The sequence below is a fragment of the Apodemus sylvaticus genome, chromosome 3, assembly GCF_947179515.1.
Source record: "Apodemus sylvaticus chromosome 3, mApoSyl1.1, whole genome shotgun sequence".
Classification (NCBI taxonomy): Eukaryota; Metazoa; Chordata; class Mammalia; order Rodentia; family Muridae; genus Apodemus; species Apodemus sylvaticus.
This window is the reverse complement of record NC_067474.1, coordinates 141,910,768-141,935,524: the sequence shown is the minus strand read 5'-3', so window position 1 is coordinate 141,935,524 and position 24,757 is coordinate 141,910,768. Positions and strand designations below refer to the sequence as shown.

Below are 24,757 nucleotides of genomic sequence, written 5' to 3'. Positions count from 1 at the left end.
CTTTTTTTCTTTCTTTCTTCCTAAAACCAGCCACAAACAATTAGAAAATGCAATTGCAAAATGATCCTATTTACCAGAACAAGAAAAACCAGCAAAAACACTCAGGAATAACCCTAACAAGCAATTTACTAGGCCTACATGATGGAAACTATAAATGCTTTGTTAAAGATCATGAAAAGTACCCGAAAAGTATGGGGTGCACCATGATTCTGGGGAGGAAAGCGCACTATCCAAACCACGGCAGTTCTTTCCAGAGCCTTCTACACATCCCTTAACTGGTAGGAAAGCTGAAACACTTTGAATCTCACCAAGAAACAAATGCATATGGACCCCCAGTGGAGTGCTTCCCCAATAAGAAAGAGGGAGGTCCCTTTCCACAGGAGAGCAGAGGTCACCATAAACTAAGGCAAGACAAAGATGGAGACACAAAAACAGGACAGGATGCTGGGGTGGTGTTGCAGGTAAAGTGCTTGCTGTGCAAACTTGAGGACTCCGAGTTCAGATCTCCAGAACTCATACGGGCTGGGTACAGTGGCAAGCATCTGCAGCTACCATGATCCTATGAGGTGCTGGGGAACAGCAATGGGGAATCTCTGGAAGCGCATGAGCCAGCATGCAGTATTGTTTCTAAGACAGTAGGGATTCTCAGCTAATGCACAACTCTGGTGTTTTATGTGATCACATTGGGAGAAGGGGTGTTCTACCATTTAAAATGTCTTCTATGAGTGAGAACTAAGCAATGCTGTAAGACCAGTTACTTATTGACAGAATAATTATGTTGTCAAAATATATAAAGAGCTTCTACAAATCAATAAGAAACATACAAACAGAAAAGGAGGGAGAGGTTAAGATTGGCAATAAAATAAAAATAAACCCATGAGATAGCTACTATTGTATAAATGAGAATCAGAGGCATTATCTTTATTTTGGGTTTTGTTTTGTTTTTTTCTTTTGTTACAGTCTGGCTATGTGACTCAGGCTGGTGGCTGTGCACAAAAGACCTTTTGCCTCAGTTTCCTAAGTAGCCATGGTCTGTAGGGGAATACCACTGAACCTGGATGAAAATAATATTATTTTTCACCCACTGAGATGGATTTAAAAAAAAAATAACAAAACTTAACTTTGAGAAAGGAAGTAGAGAAATAGCCAGCCTCATACATAGTTTATGGAAACCTCAAATTGACACAGCTTTTTTGGAGTACATTTTGGCAGGGTACAAATTTAAAAATAACATCTGCTTTGACCCAGAAATCCCACTTTAGGGAAGTTTTCTTCTGTGTGTAGCACGGTGCACCAAGACGAATGCCTGGTGCCGCTAATTGCAGCTGACTGCAGGCGAAGATGCATTACCAGGCAATTGTTAAAAACGAGCATGCCCACCCATTATCCTGCCCACTCTTTGCAGGGCTACATACCAACTAGGCCCTAACACTTGCCTTTGGAGAGGGCGGTGTATGTTTTACATTTTTTATCATGAGCACAAATTGCTTTTGTAAATAGCATACACGTGTCCACACATGTCAGTGTTTAAATTACCAACAACGCTTAGGGGAAGGAGGCGGGTGCTTACACAGCCCCTCCCCAGGCAATTGTTTTGTTATTTATCTAGCATTTCCATTTTCTGAATTTCCTTTGATGATCATACCTTATATCTGTAATGGAAATAAACAGCTGAAACCATTTACAGCTTTTGAAGTTTGGTTTCTACTTCAACCGGAGGGATGGTTAAGTCAAACCATTGCTCTTTCTTTTGGTTTCTTCAGAGGGCCGATGGGTGGGGGGCATGAATCTGAAGCAGAATGGGGAAGGGGGAGTTGGGCACCCTAGGGACATTGGACATTGAATGTACGAGGAGGTGAATAATCAGAACTGGATGCCAAACGCAGCAAATGGCTCTGGAGGAAAGATTCGCGGTATCCCATTAGAAATGGCGCATGGCCCATTCCTCACGTAATAGAATGTGAGCAATAAATTGAGGGTGGTTACCCTATGACTCCCAGGAACTGGATCTTCTTGATACCTGTCCGTCCGCCCCATGCCCACCCGCCCTGTCGGTGCCAATGTCTGGGTCATATGTCTTGCCTGAGTTGATCACAATGGCTGAGGAAGGAGCCAGAAGCAAAACAGAGGGAATTAAAATTACTCAAAAGATAGTTCGGCAGTGAAGTGGCTTTTATTGAGCACTCACTGTATACGATTTGCTTCTTGAGCACCATTTTGGGCTTTGCAGGTGGGAACCATGAGAGATGGAGTATTTGCTTCATAAGGTTGCCTTATGGGACATCATTCACACACAGGTTGAGGCTCTGGGTTTCTCAGTGATAAGCCGTGTGAAGTGGGAGAGGGAACTGAGGTGTGGTGTAAAGTAGGAGGGTGTTCTTCACCGGAGAATTGGGCTAAGTATAAAGCCCCTTCCTGCTGTGAATTCTGCAGCTTCTTTTGGAAGCTCTGAAAAGTAACGGAAGGAATGACGGGGTGTGCTTAAATAAAGCCCATGGGTAGGTGTTCCTGCTCAGCTATGCAGAGCTCTTTGTGACTTCAACCAGTGCCTGTAACTTGGGGAATGAGCCAAGTTCACTCAATCCACAGCCCCCAAAATACAAACCTTTCAAGAAGATTTGAACATTGACAGTAGACTCGCTTACATCCTGGTGGTAATTTGTGTGTGTGTGTGTGTGTGTTCGTGTCTGACTTAAATTCAGCGAACATCATTTTGTGGCTTTATAATGGAGGCTTCATGTGGTTGGTTTTCTGGATTTCAGCAACTAATTGACTAAAGAACAAACCAACCTTTCCCTGTGATTCTTAGGCCTGGAGATACTCCAAAGTGGTCCTTTTGCTGGGTGAAGGCTGCCGAAGAGGCAGGAGAACCCAGCATGTCCTCTGATCAAGTCTCTCCTCTCCCTGCCCAACTGGTCTCCAGAGCTGACATCAATGGTGTCAGGAACGGGGTGGGTGCTCAGAGTCCCTGCTCTAAGCTTTATTGGACCTCCAGTGTCCTCTGTACTTGATGTCAGAGCTTCTGTCCCCTCTGCAGGTTTTTGTGGGTTGCTTAAAGTCTTCATGGTTCCCATGGATGAAACAAAGTTGCTTTCTCAGGTCTTAACTAGTAGGCTGGGTCCCAGCACACAGTGGCTTTGCCTCGAGGAAGGTTGTGTTGGCAGACCAATTCCCGGGTAGCTCCTCTATAGTCAGCATCTTGCTTGGCATCTGTGACTTCTCAGAGAGGCTAGCTCACTGCCAGATGCCAGCATCTGCATCCCTATGCTCGCAGGCCTTCTTACTACAATCCACCTCATGTCACCCGTGCACATAGCAGACAGGGAGGGATGGGGAATTAAGATCTGAGTAGCAGCTCATTCTGTGGCTCCCAGGAACTGGTGCCTAAGAACTCAAGCCCTGCAGGCCCAGGCTGGCATAATTCTAACACTAAATCGGTTGGCTAGAGTTTCCCTGTGGGATTCTGTCCCCAGCAAGAATCTCCTGCTTTAGTATCCACCCCTGGTCATGTCCTATTGCAGTACTTGTGTAACTTCAGCTGAGATGGGGACACAGGCCTTATTCTGGATTAAAGCCTATAAACAGCATATAGTGATGTTGGGAGCCACAGTATGAGCTCACATGTATGTGGTTGTGTGTGTATGCACATGCGTGTATGTAGCACTCACAGCATTAACTTCCTGTATGTGATCAGAGTGGCAAGGGCTATCTTTGTATGGGAGCGATAATCTGAGTCCAAGAAAGTATGGGCCCAAATTGGTCCAATTTAGACCAATACCAAGATCGCAGGTGGAGAGATCTTGGCTGAGATGACAGAGGTTTTGAGCTACATCTTAAAGTAAGGGAATATTGGGTATGACAAGAGGTTGGTTGGTGGTAGTCAGGGCAGAGCCAGGGTTGTGTCTGTGAAGGAAGGCTGAAGGGCTTCTTGCCAAACTTTGGTTTTCTCTGTAGGGGGGGCATGCAGAGATAGCGGAAATACATGGCGGGTAGTTTTGACACAAGGGTAACTTTATTGGGTAGCCTTCTATGTAGAAGGGAGCTGTATCTCACTGGGGTTTATAGACACCAGGATGTAGGCTGCATCAGTTTCAGGTGCTGTGTGCTGAGCCATGCAGCAATGTCTTTCTGGGTTGTCAAGTAGGGATGTATGAAGTCACAGAACTGTGGTGTCCAGGGTTGTGATGTGCCCTCTCAGCTGGACCCTTCGTCACGTTGAGCCAGTGGGTGATGAACTCCCAAGGCCCCTCCCAGCCTGGTACCCTGGCATCTCTTACACGTGCCAGGTCCTGGGAGGCCAGGAGCCTTGCTGGTCCTGAGAACCATGCTGGGTCTACTCTTGGTAAGTCCTAGGATGAAGCACTTTACATATTAATCAGGTTAGGAATCTGAGCACATATCAGGGGATTGAAATATGTAGATTTCGATGATGAATTCACGCTCATCAGAAAACCAATGACTCATCCTAACTTCATTATCAGAAATTATTTGGTGGGGGAATTGGCAGGGGGTGAGGCAGGGTGGAGAGGAGCTAGCTAGCTCTTGGTTTACAGCCCAGCTTGCCTTCTCTTCCAGAAGGGCGGTTTTTGCACCAGGACACTGGGTTTCTGTGGTTGCAGGGTTGAGTCCTGCACATGGCCACAGCTCAGGCTATGCATTAAAGTGAGCTTACTACATTCACACTTCCATTAAGATCTTCCTGCCATAGTCAATCCTGGCACAGTCATTTCCCATGAGCCACTTTCCTCATCTGAAGAATGATGTAGCTCTCAAGTGACAGAGCTTCTGGGGCCCAACACCCTTTGGGGTGTGGAGTCAACTGTGAGAACATTCTCAGATACTCTGAGAATGGCAAGAGGCATTTTCTATCTTAAGTAAGAATTCCTAGAGGGCATCACTGAGAATGTGAGCTTAGAAGTAGCAGCCGAAAGAGGCCAGAAGCTTGAGTTCTATGGAAATGGAGGATAAGAATGTTCCAGATAGAAGGATCAGTAAGTGCAAAGGCCCTGGGGTAGGAAGAACATGCCTGTTATGTAAGAAGCAGCTACTAGACTAGTGTGCCTTCAGTGGGGAGGGGGAATGGTGAGAGATTGAGAGGGATTGAAGGAAAAAAAGAGAGAGGAAGAGAGGAAAGAGAAGGTAGAGAAATGGGCAGAGAAGCAGTAGGGGAGGGGCAGGGGCAAAGGGCACGGAGGCCAAAGCCATATGGAGAAAAAGAACCTGGAATGTTCAGTGAGGTATAAGAATCAGGCAGCAGAAACATGTAGACAGGAGAGAGACATGGCATGAAGCATGCTTAACATGGATAGCAGTCCTGCTGAACATGAGAGCACCTGCCTTGCCCCTGTCATTCAGTCTGGCAAATGCTGGCCTAGGGACAGGGCGAGGTGGGGGAGGGGAAGGCATCATGTAGTACAAATCTGAGCGGTCTGATTTGGAGAGTTCAGATGGCTCTGTGGCTCTGTCATTTACAATGTGAGTGAGGCCGTGGCTCCTTTTCCTTATCTGTGGGATGTGGAACAGTGCCCTTGCAACAGGCAAGTCTAGAAGTCTCTACTTCCGTTATTTCTCCAAGTCTTCTCTTCCCCAAAATAAACAAGCTGTGGGCAGTTTCCTTGGTAACATGATTACAAGTCTACAGGTGGACATGTATGTGGCCACGACCATGTCCAGGAGAACTTGGCCTAGAGGCTCAGAGGCTGAGAACGAGATGCCACCCCTCTCCTATTTGCTAGTCTACTTCTGTTGAGAATAATGGAGGTCAGAGATAGGTGACATAGAGTGGGGGTTCCAGCCTCCAGTCACTCAGTTTCCCCTCAGAGAAAAGAGTCAATTCTTTTGGGGGTGAGGCTCAGGAAAAGCTCTTCTTTCCAGGAATCCTCCCTGAACTTATTTGAAAGAGACAAAGGCTGATCCAAGCTCAACAAACACATACTTCATGCCATTGGTGGTGGCTTGCTTGAGATGTCCCCATAGTCTCTGGCCTATGAGCACTTAGTTCCCAGCAGGTGGATCTGTTTGGGGATGCTGAGAAAGTGTGGCCATGTTAGAGGAGATATTGTTGCTGGACGTGAGCTTAAAGATGTGTAACCACTCCTGCTTTGTGTTTGTAGAGAGAGCGGCTTCTGGTCATGCTGTCATGCCTTTTTGCTCTACCATCACGGACTCTAACCCAACCAGATCAATACGTTCAAATAAACCCTTTCTTCTATAAGCTGCCTTGGCTGTGGTTTTCTGCCACAGTAATAGAGAAGTAATTAAGACACCTTCCAATGGAAAAGGTGCTGTCATACCCCATCTCTTTTAATCCTCCCAGTTTGGGATAAGGACACTAAAGATGTAGGAGTCAACTCTTCCAAGGTCACATGTTATGTAAGTATGGGGATAAGGCAGCCTTGATAAAGAGCCCTGACTCTAAGCCAAGCTTTTATTACTATTTATAGGGCTGAGGATTGAACCCAGGGCCTTGCACCTACTAGCCAAGAGCTCTGCTAAAGAGCTATATTCCTACCCAACGGGTATTTTGGGTTTTTTTTTTTTTTTATGGTGAGTATGTGTGTGTGTGTGGTGAACATGAGCCCATGGGCTGCATGCATTTGAGCATACAGTTATCTGTGGCTATCCACATACATCAAGGATGGAGAGGAGAATGTTGGGAGTCTACCTCTGTCATCTTACTGCCTCAAAACAAGGTGTCACTGGATGGGAAGCTCTTGTTGGTTCAGGTAGGCTAGCTGACCAATAAGCTCCTAGGATCTTCCTGTCTCAGTCTCTGCTCCAGTGTTGGGGCTTCAGGCATGCATGGCCATTTCCTGGCTTTTAAGGTGGATGACGGGAAGTTGTGTTCAGGTCCTCGTGCTTGCTCTCCACACGTACTCTTATCCACTGAGCCATCTCCCCAGCCTCACATCCATCCAACCTTAATCCTCACCCTGGCCCTGGGTGATTGATTAAGAGAGGAATACGCTGAAGTTCAGAGTGGTCAAGCACCTTGTCCAGGTTCATGCAGTCTACACCATTTCCCGCTGACCCACAGAATCTGGACGCTAAGAAACACCAGTGGCCTGCAGCTATTCTAAGGAAACCGCCCCTGCCCCCAAATGAGCCATCCAGGCTAAGCTCCCACGGAAGGGATGTGGTGGAGCCATTATGCCACTCCAAAGAGACAAAGCATTGTAAATTGAATGGCAGAAATCTATTCTCACATGCTGATGAAGACATAGCTGACATCGCAGGAGAGAATCGCTCCACAGAAATATGCGAGTCATGCTTTTCTTAAAAAAAAAAAAAACAAAAAAAAAAACAACAAAAAAAAAAACCTTGGAGTTATAGCTTAAGAAAACTAAGAGCAGCTGACTATCACAGATAAAAATGCCCTTTTGCCTAATTGGATGTTTAATAAGGACTCCTAATTAATTCCCCTGAATGGAGAGGTTTTACAGTGGTGTTATCTCAACCCCCTTGCTGACAGGGCTGGTTATTTCCAGATATAGAATAATGAATCTTCTCCAGCCGGGCCAGGAGTCACCAGAGACTTGTCTACTTCCTTGTGAAGGTAATTATTCGCTAAGACACCAGGGGGAGGTGGAGCTGGGGAAGAAGTTGGGCGTGGATAATTATAAGCAGAGGGACAGGGTGGGTGGGGGTTGTTCTGTAGAGGAGCTAGAGAGCCCATTGTTGGGCAGGGGTTGGAATAAGATTGGCAACTGCGCAGAAATCACTGGTGGAAGTTTGGATGGCACAGTCAGTGTCTGGGATGTCATCTCTGTTCAGAGTGAGGCCTAGGGAAACTTGCCCTCCCGTGAACAGTGTCACTTGATGGAGTTTGACAGCCTAATAATTGTGAGTCCGTTGGGCTGCAAGCCGACGTCAGGAAGCAGGCCTGTCTGCGACTCTTCTGGGCCGGGTCAAAGGCTAGGCTGTCACTGTCTGGGGACCCTTGTGGCACTGCCAAGACAACATGAAATGAAATGGGTTATCTGAACAACTCAGGCCTCAGACTAGCAGTGAGAACGATGTGGCTGAATGACAGGGACCATTTGTCTACAGTGACAGGGCTCCCCTGAGCAGGAAGGCTGACAGCAGTTGTCCCACAGTAGCTGCGGTGGCTTGTATCAGCCACAGCCCTAGAAGATAACCTGGTACAGAGGCAACAGGGCTAAGGTGTGTGTGTGGGGTGGGGGGCACAGATGGCTTCTCTGGATATCCACAGACCTCTAAGATCGAGGGACAAAAAGAGAAATTAGGCTGGGAGTAAAGGGTTTGGACTGGGCCTCTGAAGCTGTGACCTTGGGTGTGTGACCTTGAGGAAACTGTATCCATACAGTTGCTTAAAGATTCAAAGGAGACCAGGAAGGCAGGTCCTTGGTACATAGTAGGCGCTCATACTTGTGGCTCCTGTGTTCTTCCTCACACAATCCTGACTTCTGGAAATATCAGGGGAGTCTGCCGTGCTGTACTCATACATAAAAGTTGTGGACATCTTGGGGCACTAAGTCTCAAATGCCAGCAATCTTGGAGGAAGATTTGTCTGCAACCTGCCACCTGCCTTCCGAAACTCAGAGCAAAAGGCATTCAGAAGGTTGTGCGACTCACCCGGAGTCACAACCATGGCTGTTCACCCTTGACTCTCTCCCTGCAGTCCTTTAGGACAGTGTCAAATGACTCTGGGATATCAGAGCCACCTGGCCAGGAGGGACATCACACCCTCCTGCTGTGGAGCCAGCCCTGCACCACCTTGAGGCTGCATCCCTGACTCAGCAACTGCAGAGGTTCAGGCTAGCAACACCTTCAACCTGGAGTGCATGCTGGGAGGCAGGGAGGGGTGGAAGGGTGGGGGGAGAGGTCAGTCCCTGTCCTATTGCCCTGCAAGGTCTGAGGAAGGACAGACAAGCCGAAATGCTGGGCCTGCCCAAGGCCTTTTGTGCCAAATGAGCTCTTGTAACTTCTACACAACCCCGCCCCCCAAGAGGGCAAGCTCACTGAGGACAGAGAAACTGCTGGCAGAACACTTGGTACTAGAATCCATCGGGAAGGCCATGTTCTTCCCGGATGCGCTCCTTGGGGTCAAGAGAAAAATCTGAGCATAGAGGACAAGAGGAGAGAGGTGGAGACTAAATCCAGGCTCAGAGCTCAACTCCCTCCCAGCCTGGACACTTAGTGGCTGTGTGACACTGAGCACCTGTCTTTATTGCTTGACACCTCAGACTTTCCCCTGAGGAAGAGGGATAATGAGCTATTCTCTTGGGAAAGTTTCATAAGGGTGAAGAGTAGTGTAGCTTACAGAGAGATGAACATACTACAGAGCCTTCTCAGAGGGAAAGGGAAGACCCTGGACTAGCTGGGGTAGGATTTGCCCAAGATTCCAGAAGGAAGAGCCAGCTGCCCAGGTGTAGGAAGGTGAAGTCTCTAAAGATCATTTGCTTTATCTATAAGATGGCCACGCTAATGCCTAACTCCAACACTGCAGTGAAACTCACTGGGACAAGATACCTAATAAATGGAACAACCCCAATTCAGTCAGAGGGGATCAGTAGACCCTTTTCTGTGTCTTTAACTTAAAAATAAATGTTATGTGTAGTCACGGTGTAGAAGATAGTGCTTTAAGGTATGTGTGTGCAGTGTTCTGCACATGGCTGCTATGGTGGAGCCAACTGGCCTATCTATCCGCCATCTCACAGAGCTAACTGGGAACCTTGCTCCCTTTGGTGACAGCCAGTCACAGAAGGCAGTATACTGATGATCTCACGTGTGGAATCCCCCAAATAGAGGAAAACCACACATACAGATAAAGTACAGAAATATGGAAACATACACACAATTTTCTGAGCAGGGGGTTGGTGGGGGGGAGTTTGGAAAGTTCAGTCAGTTCTAAGGGGAGTATTTTGGAAAGCAGGAACACAACCAAGAGGGGTATTTGGGAGAAGTTTTGGGGTCTCTGGAAGCCGCAGTATCCGGCCGCCTCTTGTCCCTCTATCCTGTTTGTCACCTAGTGGTCAGGAGACAATGAGTCCCCAAGAGACTCTTCCCCTGCTTTACTCTTTGAAGGTCCCCATCGGGTCCCCAAAGCTTCCAAGGCTGCATCATGCCCACAGCAGTGCACACTGAGACCCACAGTCACCTGAGGGCATTCTAATGCCATTGGTGGGGGTGGCACCTTCTCCAACCGATGGTTCTCACTGGCGATTGGGGCTGCTTGCCCATCATTCAGACTAGCCTTCCTTCCTGCTTCTTCTCCCTGGGTCAGAATTCCACGTGCACGGGCCTCTCTGATCTCTCTGCATTGTGACCCACCTAGGAAGCTGGGGAAGATGAAACTCCTCACAGGCCTGGTTTTTGAGACAGGAGGTAATGCCTGAGACCTAAAGAGGCCTCCAGCGGCCTTCAAGTTCACGGCTGGCAATGCAAGTGCCTTCATCTCTTCTGATTGCCTTCTCTCCTGTCACCCTGGGGTTTGTAGACGGGAGGCAAAGGGCACTAGAGGGAATCCTGATGGGACAGGTGGCTGGTAGATTGATTCCTCCCCAGGCCTGGGGTGCAGCAGAGAGCTGTGCCCATTAAGCCTCTTCCTTATTGCGAACTAGGTGTGCTGGTCTGGGGACTTGAGTGGCGAGTTGAAAACTGATGGGGACTACGGAAAATGACATGAGGTGCCAGACAGCCATTTACTTAGCCAACTGGCTAATTTTAACCTCTACCCCTCAGATCAAAACTCCTTTGAATGGAAAGAATAAAGCAAACAAACAAACAAATAAACCCATGATATTTAACACATTTCTATTTTTGTGCCTCCCCCCCTCGGTCCCCTAAGCCTAACTGATTTCTTGTTCAAAAGGCGGTGAGGGATAGGGAGGGAAAGATATAAAAAGAAAACCAACAACCTGGAGACCATTCCTGGCTCACAAGGCCAGTCTTCTCCAGTCCTGCCCACTGCTGGGCTGTTTTCAGTGGTTTGAGGACTAGCCAATGACTTGCATGATTTAAGATCTTTCCTGGCGCTGATCAGCCATCTCTGGCCAAGCAGTTTGCTGATTAATTATTAATCAGACAGAGTTGAGGAGGAGTAATCAGCAAGAGTCAGTGCTAATTTGCAAATGTCCCCCAGGAAGGTGATTACTTAAAATACTTGGTGGAGAGGCTCCATGTTAACCTTTGCAATTAGCCACAGGACGCTGAGATCGGCCAAGCATGGTCCTCCAGGCAAGCCTGCCCTAGAGCCCTACTAAGTACCAATGCCTAAAAAAGTGGGCTTTTTATTTTTTTCCATCATTCTTCAGGCAACGGAGGTAGGGAGAACAGGAAGGACATGAAAAATACAGACATCAGTAAGCAAGAAAATACTACATGCCAACAAAGGCTTGAAATAAAGCAAGATATTATGACAGATGACTAGAGTGTGCTGAGACTGTATGGCCTGGAAAGCTGTCTTGGGAAGGAGATATTTAAAGTGAATTCAATGTTTTAAAAACACAAAGGCCTTTTAAGTGTGTATGCGTGTGGTATGTGTGTGTGTGTGTGTGTGTGTGTGTGTGGTGTGTGTGTGTGTGTGTGTGTGTGTGTGTGAGAGAGAGAGAGAGAGAGAGAGAGAGATAGAGAGAGAGACTTTTGAAGAAATATGATTTTAAAGACCAAAGGAATAAGGCAGTAGTGGCACATACTTTTAACCCCAGCACTCAGGAGTCAGAGGCAGGCAGATCTCTGTGAGTTTGAGGCCAGCCAGGGCTACTCAGAGGAACCCTGTCTGGAAAAACAAACCAAAATAAAATCAAAGAAACAGAATCTTAAAGCCAGTGGGAAGAAGTCCAGAGACGAGTCCTATTAGCACATCCGGGAAAGGATGAGGGGAAGGATGAGGGCGGTTGAAGCTGGACCGTGGTGAGGATGAGAGAGGCAGGGAAGAAGGTGGAGGGGGAGCTAGGCAGGGTGGAAGCCTGCTGTAGGATGAGACAGAAAGCCAAGACAGGAGCTGCTCTGTGAACTAGAACTTTCCTTGCTTCTTGGAGAACAGACACTGGGATGGTAGACTCGGGCCAGTGAGTGGCCCAAAGACACTGGTGGTGCAGAATGGGCAGAAGCAGCTTATCCTTAGAGATAGAGAGATGTGGGAGCCCCATGGAGAAGGTGGGAGGGGAGCCATTACAGTAGGAAGGAGAGGACATTCCAATGCAACAGAAACCATCCAAGGCAGCGGAAAGATGGAGTAACCAAAGGACACACAAAGCAGGATGGAATACAATCCTGAAAGGAAATGAAACTCTGACCCCACAAACTGGGAAAACGTTCTCCTGAACACAGAGGAGCATGGGTATCATCCACTTATGTGAGACACCCCGAGGGGTCAGATTCAGAAGGTCACCACAGGCTGGAGGCTGTGTAGTTTCAGCTGGGGGTTGGGGGAAGTTGGGTGGGCAATAACAGACAAGGCTGTTATCCAGTGTCCTTAATGACCCCAGGTTGCGCATTTAATGGGAAAAATGGTGAATTTCATGCAATACATATTTTGCCACAGTAAGAAAAGACATCTACTTTGGGTGCGTTTGTTTTGAGATTCCTGTTAATATACATGGAACTTGCAGGGCAGAAAATTTAATGGAGAGCTATTGGCATACAGATGATATTGAAAACAGACCTGTGAGGTCACCTGGCAATGAAGGGGAATGAGAAAAGGGGAAGGGTTCTGGACCGCTTGGCTGGCCAGAGGTAGAGCAGTGGAGAGGAGAAAAAAGGAGGCTCACAGGAATGGTTGTGGTAGCAGACGAGGCGTTTCCTAGTAGCCAAGAGGAGGAGACTGTCTTAGTTAGGGTTACACCATGGCCAAAAGTCAAGCTGTGGAGGAAATGGTTTGGCTGACACTTCTACATCAAAGGAAGTAAAGACAGGAACTCAAACCAGGGCAGGAACCTGAAGGCAGGGGCCGATGCAGAGGCCGTGGAGGGATGCTGCTAACTGGGTGCTCTCCATGGCTCACTCAGTTCTTATAGAACCCAGGATCACCAGCCCAGGGGCGTCTCTCTCACAGCGGGCCGGAGCCTTCCCCATCCATCACTGACTAAGACAATGCCCTACAGGCTTGCCTACAGCCTAATCTTATAGAGATATTTTCTCAATTGGGGATCTTTCTTCTCTGATGACTCTAGCTTATGCCAAATATGTTCCTGGAAAACCAAGTCACATGAGGATGGAGTAGGGATACTGGATTTGGGTACCTGGGGTGGGGTGGGGGCACCTGTGTTCTTAGCAAGGTCTGTTGTAGGGGCAGTGTTGGGCATAACTAAGAAAAAGAATGGGCTCAGCACCTGGGGTAGCTGAGAAATTGTGTAGTAAGTGACTGGGATGGAGAAGCAGTAAATTTTTGAGGTACCCTTTTTGGTTTGGGTTTCAGATGGTAGATACTGTCACATGGCTATGTGGTCTTAGGCACATTCAGAGTAGACAAAAGATGACGGAATGAGAAAGTGACTCCAGCAGGCACAGTCTAGTGAAGATGAGACCTGGGACACAACGGGGAGGCTGGTCTGGGACAGGGGCAGGGGCAGGGGCAGGAACAGGAGCAGGGGGAGGAGCAGGAGCAAGGGGAGGAGCAGGAGGAGGAGCAGGAGCAAGGCATCTTATTTATAGGGGCATAGGTAGGGCAGAGGTTGCCTCACCAAGCATCTTATCTTCTCACCCACATTTCCTGGTTTCCTGAGAGCTAGTATAGACCATGTGGTAATTTTCAACCAATGAAAAAGGAACTGGAAATAAAGTATATCATATCTGGGGTAGGACAGTGAAAAGTCCATCTGGATGCTCAACTCACATTCCCTGCCACACCACCAGAGGTCGCCACATATTCTACAGTGCCGCCACTGGATGGGGGGATGTTCTTGAGCCTGGGTATCCACTTGCATGATTCCGGATTACAGACACTTCCATCAAACAAGAAACATTCCTTAGTGGTATCACAGTGGGATTTAGGGCTGATGGCTTTTACTTCTTAAAATTCATTTATTTTGTTCTTATGAGTGTCTCATCTGCATAATGTGTCTGTGCAACACAAGTGTATCTGGTGCCTATAAAGGGCAGAAGGCGGCACTGGATCCCCTGGGACTGAAGGCACGGATGGTTGTGAGCCACCATATGGGTGCTATGAATTGAACCCGGGTCCTCTGAAAGAGTGCCCTGGTTGATGGTTTTCAAAGTATGGAGAGTAAAGTGATGAGGCTGCCGTGGGAGGCAAGGGCTGGTTCGATCCAAATGGATCTTGTGTGCCTTATCAAGGCCTTGAAGTCTGTTCTGTTAGACAACACAGACTGATTGAAAGCTTTCGCCTGGGGCTTAGCATGTTGGAGTTGCATTTTAATTAAGCCATTCTGGTGGCAGTGGGAAGAATGGATTAGAGAGAGCCAAGACGCTGGGAGGTGAGAGGAAGGGCTATTAAACCCCACAAAGATGAGAGGATGGGCTAAATTCAGGGAGTAGCAGCAAGAGTAGGAAGACATATTGTAGGAGGAATGCTGGAAGAGCTTAGTCCTTAACTGAAGGTGGCCGCCAAGATGGGGACAGTAGGGACAAGTCCCTGGGGTTTAGATAACAAGGTAGTGCCCAAAAACTAAGCAGGGAAACACATTTGGCCTTTATCTTTGTCAGGATTTCTACTCGGGTGATGAAACACCATGACCAAAAAGCAAGTTGGGGAGGAAAGGGTTTATTTGGCTTACTCTTCCATCACTGGAGGAAATCAGGACAAGAACTCAAGCAGGCCTGGAACCTGGAGGCAGGAGCTGATGCAGAGGTCATGGAGGGGCGCTGCTTACTGCCTTGCTTCCCTTGGCTTGCTCAGCCTGCCTTCTTATAGAAGCCAGGACCATCTGCCCAGGGATGGCACCACCCACAGTGGTCACTAATTGAGAAAATGCCTCACAGCTGGATCTCATGGAGGCATTTTTTTCAATTGAGGTTCCTTCCTCTTTGATGAGTCTAGCTTGGGTCAAGTTGACACCCAAAACCAGCCAGTACAGCCTTTACGCAGTCAATGATGAGCAAAGGTGGAATGAACTGGGGTAGAGGCAGTGATGGCATGTGGTTGGGGCAACGCCCACCAAGAGATTGGTTCTATAGTTTGATATTCAATGGAGAGGTGGTCTTAGGAAGCCAGCTTTGGCCTTCAAACCAAACAGATGATATCTGAAGTGTTGGCAGCAGGTAAGCTCACCCAAAGAGAATGTGTTCCTTGAGCAGGGCAATCAGGCGGGATCAGAGCTTTGAATTAGAAGGAAGGCTTAGAGAAGTCCAATGAGGGCCAGAAAGAGAGAAGTTGGGAAATAGCATCAAGGTAGAGAGAGCACTTATTTAGCACTTGCAAGGCCTCGGGTTCAAACCTCAGTACCACCTCCAACACAAAACAAAGCCCAAAATCAGAAAGAGGAGCCTGAAGGTGGAGAAAGGAAAAACCACTCCAAAAAAAAAAAAAAAAAAAAAAAAAAAAAAAAAAAAAAAAAACAGTGTAAGTGTTAGAGAACATCCTTCAAGATGGCGTCTGAAACGCCCTCAGAGTGACCTGGCTCGAGGAAGGCTGAGGAAGAGGAGGAAGTGGATGAGGGGACTAACAGGAACCAAAGACTGGGAACGCACCGTAGGCTACTGTCTAAGAAGCTTGCATCAACCCCGTGTGGTGGTTCACACTTTAAATCCCAACACTGAGGAGGAGAAGGCAGGTGGCTCCTTGTGAGCTAGAAGCCAGCCTGGCCCTACACAGCAAGTTCTGGGCCAGCCAGGCCTATACAGTGGGACTCTTCCTTAAGAAACAGAAGCTTAGGTGGCAAATGGCCCAGAATACCAGAAATCTCATCCTCTTTTTGACCAGAGTCCTTCCGTCCTTTCCCAAAAGACCTGGACTGTAGAGTCCAACCATTCTAACAGATTATCAAATACCAGTTTTCTATGTGAATCCTGCTGCCTTGATGAATCTGTGAGTGTCATACCCTAGCCACTGGTTTGAGAGAAGTTGATTAAATTAAATGAATGAAAGAGGGGAGGGGGATGGAGAGAGGGAAAGAAAGAGAGGGAGAGAGAGAAGGGGAGAATGCACCAAGAATGTAAATCAGACCTATGCACCCAGGAAGTGATTGCAGGAGCCACAGAGGGAGAATCACTGGTGGGATAGAGGCTGGACTCAGCCGTCAGTGAGCGGAATGCACACTTGTGGCCAAATAAAGGAATGGAGACCTTGGGCATTCCGAATGAATCAACACTCTTCTGGAAGACAAGGCTTGCCAGAATGCGGGGGGCCCCCAGAAGGGCCCCAAAACAATGTCTTCCATCTGTCTTAGCCATGCCGCCAGGCACCTGGCAGCTCCTCAGGAGAGGTTGAAGACAGCATCTTGTTGTCTGTGCCCTTCACAGCCCTGGCACAGGCGGCCTAGCAGATGAAGTACTTAGGACAAACCTGTTGCCTGCAGTCAGAGCCATGGGGGGCAGGCCAGCTGCCCTACTTCCATTTCCCATGCACAGAACTGTGAGCCCCGAGCCCCAGCCGAGCCCCCGTGTCGGTGGCAGACAACATAGCCCTGAGCCCATCTCTCCCGGCTCAGATTTTTGTGTTCTTTCTGCAAGCATGTTGTCACCTGCAGAAGGGAGAAGTCACACTGTTCCTCGGTAGCGAGCTTGGGAGCCAGGGCCTGGGCCCTGCGGACTCGTGTGTGCCAGCGGCCTGCTAGGGCACTAATCCTTTCCTATGGCTTGGCTATGGTGCTTGTAATGCTATTTCCAACTCCGGGAGATGCATGAGATGAGATTCTAAAAGGCTGGTTATTTATGGCCTGGCTCCTGATGGATACAACAGATGCAATTTCATGGGCTCCATCAGAAGCAAACGGTTTCTTGGTGTGACCTAAAGCAGTGCCATGTAGCAGGGATGGAGAGGTAGCGGGGGGCATCGCCCAGCTGGGGACCACAGCAGATTCCTTGTCTCAGCCTCAGTGTGTCTGCTTGCTCACCAGATCCCCTGGGTTAGGCTCAGCTCCCTGGTCCTTGGACTGTCCCCAACTTGGGACCTTGATCCCACCTAGCTTCTGATACTTAAGGAGGATAAAACCTTAGGAGACACACTCCAAGCCTTGTATAAGGTTCAAAGGCAGTTAGGACATGGTGATGGTTTCACAGTGCTTCCCCCACACCTTACCCCCAGCAGGAAGTTTCCACCATTGCCCTCAGTGGTGGCACCCTTGACCTTTCTCTATTTTTTTTAGACATTTTCTTCATTTATTAGATATATTATTTACATTTCAAATGTCCCCTTTCCTGGTTCCCCCCCCTTAAAAATCCCCTAACCCATCCCCCCATCACCAAGCCACCCACGCCCACTTCCCTGCCCTGCATTCCCCTATACTGGGGCATCTAGCCTTCTCAGGACCAAGGGCCTCTCCTCCCTTTGATGTCCAACAAGGTCATCCTCTGCTGCAAATGCATCTGGAGCCATAGGTCCCTCCACATGTACTCTTTGGTTGATGGTTTACCCCTGGGAGCTCTGGGGGTACTGGTTGGTTCATATTGTTTCTCCTGTGGCACTGCAAAACCCCTTCAGCTCCTTGGGTCCTTTCTTTAGCTCCTCCACTGGGGAGCCTTGACCTTTCTATCATGGGGTCTTCCTCCACATCTCATCACATGTTAAGAGGTCTCACAGGTGTCTGCCGTTCACTCTGTGATTGTCTGGGGATCATATGTTTTCACAAAGGCACAGGCCTTGCTTGTCTTCTTCACTATGTTCCCAGGGTCAGGACCAATGCCAGACAAGGCACAGGCGGAAGAACTATGTAGAGACAGATGGACGGGGATGGAGGGGGACAGGTGATCGAGACAGGGGTGGCCCATGACAGTGAGGGTAAAGATAAACATAAGTTGTTGACTCCAGAGAAATCAGACACCAAATTGGGCTGACGCGACTGCTGAGTTTACTGATAACCCTTACAGGCCTTATCCCAAAGTTCTGTTTTTCAGAGCTATGAAGTGCCCTGTCCCTGGGCAGCCTGATTTCCATCCTTGATATAGACTCCTTTCGATGCTTGTTTTATGCTACAGTGGTCAGCAAGTACCATCTATATCCTCTACCTTAGCCCCGCCTTCTCCCCACACACATACTTTGTTCAGAATGTGGCCCCCACAGTTATTCAGCCAGAGATATGGATGACCCCAAACTCCTCTTCTACCTTCATTGACCCCTCCTGTAAGCCTCCAGGTCTCACTTAGCTCAGGTTAGCCACAAATTTGCGGTGTATCCAAGGATGGCCTTGAACTTTAGGATGCTCTAGGCATGAATTCTACCTACTCAGCCATCACTCCAACCCTGTATCTGAGATGTTTTTAATGTTCTCCCTTCCCCACTTCAGAGTTACAGCAGCCCAGGCTGGTCCCTCTCCTGCCCCAGCGCCTGCAAACAACTTTTACAGCTGCCTTCTGGGCTGTCAAGTTTGACTCCATTAACATTCAGAGTATTCTTGCCCCTGCACTGAAGGCTCTCAGTGGCTTTCTGTCACTGTGGAACCCTCCCTGTGAACAGGAGGCCAGACCCTCCCTGAGCCCACACTCTTTGGATGTTCATTGAGGTTTGTGTACTGTCATCGCACTACCCCACCCTTGCACCCAGCTTACAGTGCCCCCCACACCAGGGAGCCTTTCTGGCTTATCAACACCAGGGATTCTTCCTTCCTGTTAAAGGTTGGTGGCAAAATCTTATTCATTCTTTATCTCAACATAAAACCCACCCCTGGGGACACATTACTTAGAGTCTCAGACACAATATGTCAAAAGACTGACAACTTTTCTGAAGGACAGACAGTCTTAATGTTCAACTTTCTAGACCTCAGGGTTCCCATCCTTGGACTTAACCTACTCCATTGCCTCTGGCCAATGGGAGTATCTCTGGTTTCAATGATTTGTGGGGTGGGTATATGACTGTGTAGTTGTGGCACTACTGCCTTTGCAGGTACCAGCAGAAAGTCTGGGGTCCCATATCAGCCCCCAAAGCATTACAGGATATCGTTATTGTTCTTGGCCACTCTTATGGGCACTTCCAAAACGTGATGTTAAGAGCCCGTTGCCAAAGACACTACACATTTGACTCAAACGTAAGCTACTAGTGACCTGGAAGCTTCATCCCTACTGGCTAGCTTTCACAGCGCTGGAAGGTGCTGTTCATGCTACTGGGGAGAAGAAGTCTTACTGAGCTGTGAACCCAGCAAGCTGCTAATGGCTAGTGAGCCAAGATAAAAAAAAATGCCCACTGGCAACAGAGGTACCAATATTATGAGAGTAACCAAACACTTTCTGATTGAACTTAAGGCCCACTCTACACAAAGGGAACTTTTTCTCGGCCCTACTAATGGGTCAAGAATCCAAGATGGATGGGTTGGATCACAGGCCTACCACTACTATTCTGCTAAATGGACGTAATATTACGTTGAATCCTAAAGGCGCCTTGTTATAGCTACAGATCAGTACATCTCTCAGTCTTCATCAGAGAGGCTCCTTGCAGTAGATGATGATTGACAGAGAAACCCACAACCGGTCAACATGCAGAGAAGAGGAGATTGCAGAGTGCTCAGCTTAGAATGGAGCATCAATACTACATCCCCTCCCCCACAAGCTTGAGGATTGCTATGGAAGAGGGGACAGGACAGGTATAAGAGCCAGAGGCAGCGGTTGGCTACAGCTAAAGAGTGCTTCCTGGGCATGGCAGGGGAGTCACCATATGATCTGGCAGTGGCTGGGCAACTGAGTCAGGCAAAATCCTAGTGTGGTGCGGGCAGTAGGTCAGGGAGTCTCATACCTACTGAGGCACCCCAGGCAACTGATCGCTGCTGGGACAGGGGAGTCCTTTTTTTTAGGGATGTGGTCCTTGAGAGGATATCCCTCTTGCAATAAGTGGCCTCCACTCATGTACATATGGGCTGTGCTAAATGGACTTCATGTGTTAAGAAGAAAAGAAGACATGAAGTTGGGAGGGGGCGGTGATGGTGGGGACAGAAGAAGAACTGGAGGGAGGGGGGGGGCTTGTCCAAACACTAAAGGCATGTATGAAGTCCTCAATAAATAATACAAGAAAAGAAAGAAAGTACTATGACCACTTCCTACTAGAACAGCTAACACAGGAGGTGGCAGGGACCTGGTGGGAATCTCTTTTGCCTACTCAGGGAGAAAGCCTTCATCTCCTAGGAGCTAATCCATAGGAGAGCAAGCCCCAGGGGGGAGAGATGGCATCATGTGTTCACCTTGATCCAGCAGTACTTGAAGCCAACTCCTGGATTTTTTTCAGTGACAGAAGCTAACACATTTCCTTTGAAGCTTACATCGGTTTGAAATGGTTCTTGCATTTCTCTTTTCAGGCCCTGGGAGAACCGCCTTTATTCCTCTTAGAAAAATATCTAACATATGATATTGTAAACTATTGAATAATGTTCTCCCCCCAGCACTAGCTGTGAGCTCCAGGGTTCAGTATAGTGCGTGGCTATTACAAAAAAAAAAAAAAAAAATGTTTGTGGACTGAATGAATAACTCCCCAGGACCCTGGTCTGTGTTTTTGTCCTCAGCATCTAGAAAATCCTGAGTCATAGAAAGATCTCAATAAATGGTTATAAAAAATAAATACAAGGGAGTAAGGAAGCACACAAACAACCCAAGCTAACTGATGACTGTGAATGAGTTAGCAAATAGATATTACGAGCAGATGCCCACAGGCATACACGATGCATCTTATGACTCCGCCTCCTTCTGATGGTCCCTCAACAAAACACCTAGTCAAAAGTCGCTGAGATCAAATGGCTCTAGTGTGCTTAAATTCCATGTGTCAAATGCCTAATAATTAAAACAAGGTCTTTCAAAGTGAGTGTATCCCCAAAACATTGAAACTGACTGTCTGTGAACCGGAACTTTCATGTCTGTAACTACATGAACAAAAGCAAGCAAAGGAAGGAGGAGTGATGTGAGGGACACTGAGGGTGAGAGTGGAGTCTGTCAAGGCCCCAGAGGTGTCACATCTTGACAGAGAATGGACCTGGAGTGGTCTCCGGACTGGGAGTATTACACTAGGAAGGAGCCTAGCAGCTGTGTACACATTTGGTTCTCTCTGCATGAACCTAATTTTCAAGTGTGAAAACCGAGGCCCCAAGGATCATTTACTCCCCTGGGATTCGACAGCTACTTAAGGCCACATGTAGCCAACTCCCAGGCTGCCCTTTTCTCGTCTAGATGGCATGGTGGCACTTGCGGCCCCTGCATTGGGAGGATGGGCCACAAGACAGAGGGAGGAGGGCGGAGGATAGGTCTAGCAGTTTCTCCTCAGCCTTTCCAGCCATGATTGTCCTATTCGAGGAGAGGCCATCTTTGTAGCCAGCTGACAATAACTTCTCATCTCAACCTGACCTGATATCCCCCAGAGACCCAGGTCCCACACAGAAACAGTTTTATGCCTCCCCAAGCCTGCGGCTTTGAATGTATCAGGATCTCTTAAAGATAACAATGCTCAGAACATTTTCATTTAATGTGCTGGAAAGGTGTGGGATCCATTGGGGGTCAGAGGTCAAGCCTACCCTCTGGGTAAGAGCAGCACCTGTGGAGAGCACCTCCCCATCCCAGGTCAGCCAAAAGAAAAAAAGAAAAAAATCAGGTGTGTGTTTACATACATACACACAGCTGTGAAGGGGGTCGGGTTCTGGCCTTGTGGCACATCTGTGGCAGTGCTATGGAGGGGTATGTCTGGGTACTGTAGTGGCATATGTGTATCACGGGTAGAGCAGATTGTGTTGGGGTTATTCAAGCACTGTATATGTTCACAGTCAATCTTCTGATCCCATACAATGAATGAAGGGAGAGAAAGTCTAAGTCTTAAGGCTCTTTAAACATGGTAGAACAATCCAGATCAGGGCTCGTGGTAGTAATAGCCTTTCCACTACATGCACTGGTGGTGGTGGGGAGGAGATGTTGGTTCTAGAAGGCCAGTATGAACCAGAGAGACTAAGACCTCCAAGATGTTATTTACATGCTGGTGGGCTCTGAGGTTGGGCTACCAGGGTGTTTATCTGTGGTTCTCTCCCCCTCCCCCTTTCATTACATCACCTTGAGGCTGCCAAGTGATTATTTCCTGCCACACTCTAGGCCACTGGTGTCCTTTGTTTGACGGACTTGAGTGCTGGGAGGCAGCAGGCTCACTTTTAAAATAGCCTTAGGTGGCAAAACGGAAAATTACAAATCATTTCGGTACCAGTCCAGAATGTCTCACTGATCTGTTTGAGTTCAGGTGATGTGCAGACTCATGGCTGGGGCAGAAGCCATAGAAGATTGTTTGACCCATGTATAAATAACTGAGTCAAACAGGCTTGAGGCTGGAAGAGAGGGAGGGAGCAGGTAAGAACATTTATCCTTATATCTGTTTATAGAAGCTGAAAACAGCAGACCCAAGAAACCAACCATGGCATAATCCTAACAGTGAGAAAAAGACACTGATTGCTAGCCAGCCACAGAGCCACGGGAACCCATCACAGACTGTGTGGCTGGCAGGCAAGACAGGTTCTGAGTGGTGTTAACCCGAGCTGCAGCCCCAGCACTTTGTGTCCTAAAGCAAATAGCAGATGCTCTCTGGTCCTTATTTTTCCTCTTTTGTAAAGGGGAGAGAAAATATGCAACTCACTTCATAGGAATCTTACAAACAAGCAATGACCTTAGAGCTATGAGGAACTTAGAACTGGCCTGGGCACCCACCGGTGAGAAATACTCAGTAATCGCCACTTTCATCACAATCTATTTTGGAGGACTCTAATGATGCACGAAAGATTCTCATGATTCCGTGCTAAGTTAAAAATACATGAGTGGAGATATTCAAATACTATTTCATAATAAAATATATAAATAGCCAGCTAAGAATAAAAGGCCAAAGGGGCGCACACCACGGTTTTAATCCCATCTCTCTGTCTTTTCATATTTTCCATTTGCTGTCAGAAGAATGAGTGTTTTACAAAATGAGCCTGGGGCCCCAGGGTCTGCAGGCTGAGCAGCTGAAGGGAACTCCAGTTCCTTGCTCCTGCACTGATCAGAGGCACATTTACAAACTCCCAACCTCAGAGGTGGCCACAGCACCCAACCTCCCAGGTAGACTTCTTTACCCAACAAAGAGCACACTCCTCAAAGGGCTGCATCTGGTTCAGGAGTCTCTCTCTCTCTCTCTCTCTCTCTCTCTCTCTCTCTCTCTCTCTCTCTCTCTCTCTCTCTCTCTCTCTCCCCTCTCTCTCTCTCTCTCTCTTCTCTCTCTCTCTCTCTCTCCTCTCCTCCCCTCTCACTTTTTCTCTCTCTAATTCAAGACAGGGTTTCTCTCTGTAACAACCCTGGCTGTCCTGGAACTCACTTTGTTAGCCTCGAATTCACATAAATCTATCTATCTGCCTCCCAAGTGCTAGGATTAAAGGTGTGTTCTACTGCTACCTGGCTCAGGAAGGTTTGTTGCCACCATGATAACTGGCAGGCAGGAGTCACATAATCATAGCCTTGCATCTGTCCTCTCCATTCCAGCTCCTTCTTTCCCTGTCTGACCGCCACCCCAGGAACTACCCTGTCTGTGTCCTTACACGTTAGCCCTCCCCTGGCTCTCAAGCCCCTAAGTCCTGCTTTGCCTGGAATATCCAGCAATGCCCTTCTGCCCCACTGTCTCATGTCCTGAGCCATCCCTGCAAAAAGAATTAACAAAGATGCCTGTGGCAGCCTTTCCTCATCTGGAAACTTTCCTGCTGGATTCCGATGTGCCACAAACACCTCCTAGACATCATCATTCAGTTAAGAGAGTCTCATTGTGATCTAAGAGCACACATTTATATGTCACATAACTGGAAAGACTGGTCACACAACCTCCCTAAGCAATCTTCAGCCTTCTTGGGCACGCACCAGTCAGAGCTTGTAGATACCAGCCAAGAATGAATGTCAAGCCCCCAGTGCTCCCATGTCCCTCCTCCTCCCTGACCTGCCAACATCTGAGAGTATTCATGATGTTCAGGAAGAAGAGTGGGCCCCTGTCACAGTTGGCAAGAGGGAGACGAACCCCTCCATTGCTCCCCAAACAGGCACTGCTCACATCTCAAGACCCCAGCAGTGCTCAGAAGAGCCATGGCCCCTGAAGGTGTTTGTGTCATCCAGAAATGCAACAAGATTCCACACAGTGCTGCTGAGACCCTGTCCAAAGCTTGTGTCATGAGATCAAAACACTTTCAGCTTTAATTCTGATTCCTCCGTTAAGTTCCATCCTGAAACTCCCAAGGACACACTTCAAATCAGATATGGAAATTCCTGTTTTAAAAAAAAAAAAACGCATCTCTACTTTAAAACCATGCAGCCAGCGATTTCTCATTAATGATGAGATGCAAGGACTCCAGAGTTCAAAACAAGCCAGCGGGAGGAGGATGTAAGAGACACCTTGGACAGTCCAGTCCTCTCCAGCTGCAGAGGCCACGAGGGAAGGAGGGGGGGCTGGCGGGAGACTCACCAGAGAGAGGAGCCTTCGGTCCCTGTGACCTCCAGGAAGTCATAGCCATCCTCTAGCTGGAAGTCAATAAAAACCAGGGCGATGGTGTCCCCAAGCTCAGCCAGAATGGTCCACGTGCAGTCGGCATTGTTGTGATACTCAGCAGGAAAGTGGGGACTGGAGATGATGCCACTCTGACCCCGCAGGGTCCCTCCACAGGCGTCATCCGCTATGGGGAAAGACAAGAGGCTCCTGTGAGTGGTAGAATTCCTGGGCCCT

At 48.1% G+C, this 24,757-nt stretch overlaps 1 protein-coding gene across 1 annotated transcript in view; it reads right to left on the bottom strand.

Moving 5' to 3' along the window:
• The window catches only part of Csmd2 (CUB and Sushi multiple domains 2), a 563,664-nt gene that overhangs the window by 320,224 nt on the left and 218,683 nt on the right, over positions 1 to 24,757 (bottom strand). The window contains exon 5 of the mRNA XM_052177421.1: positions 24,500 to 24,707. Coding sequence (XP_052033381.1) covers positions 24,500 to 24,707 — 208 coding nt within the window. The remainder of the gene's footprint in view (positions 1 to 24,499; positions 24,708 to 24,757) is intronic.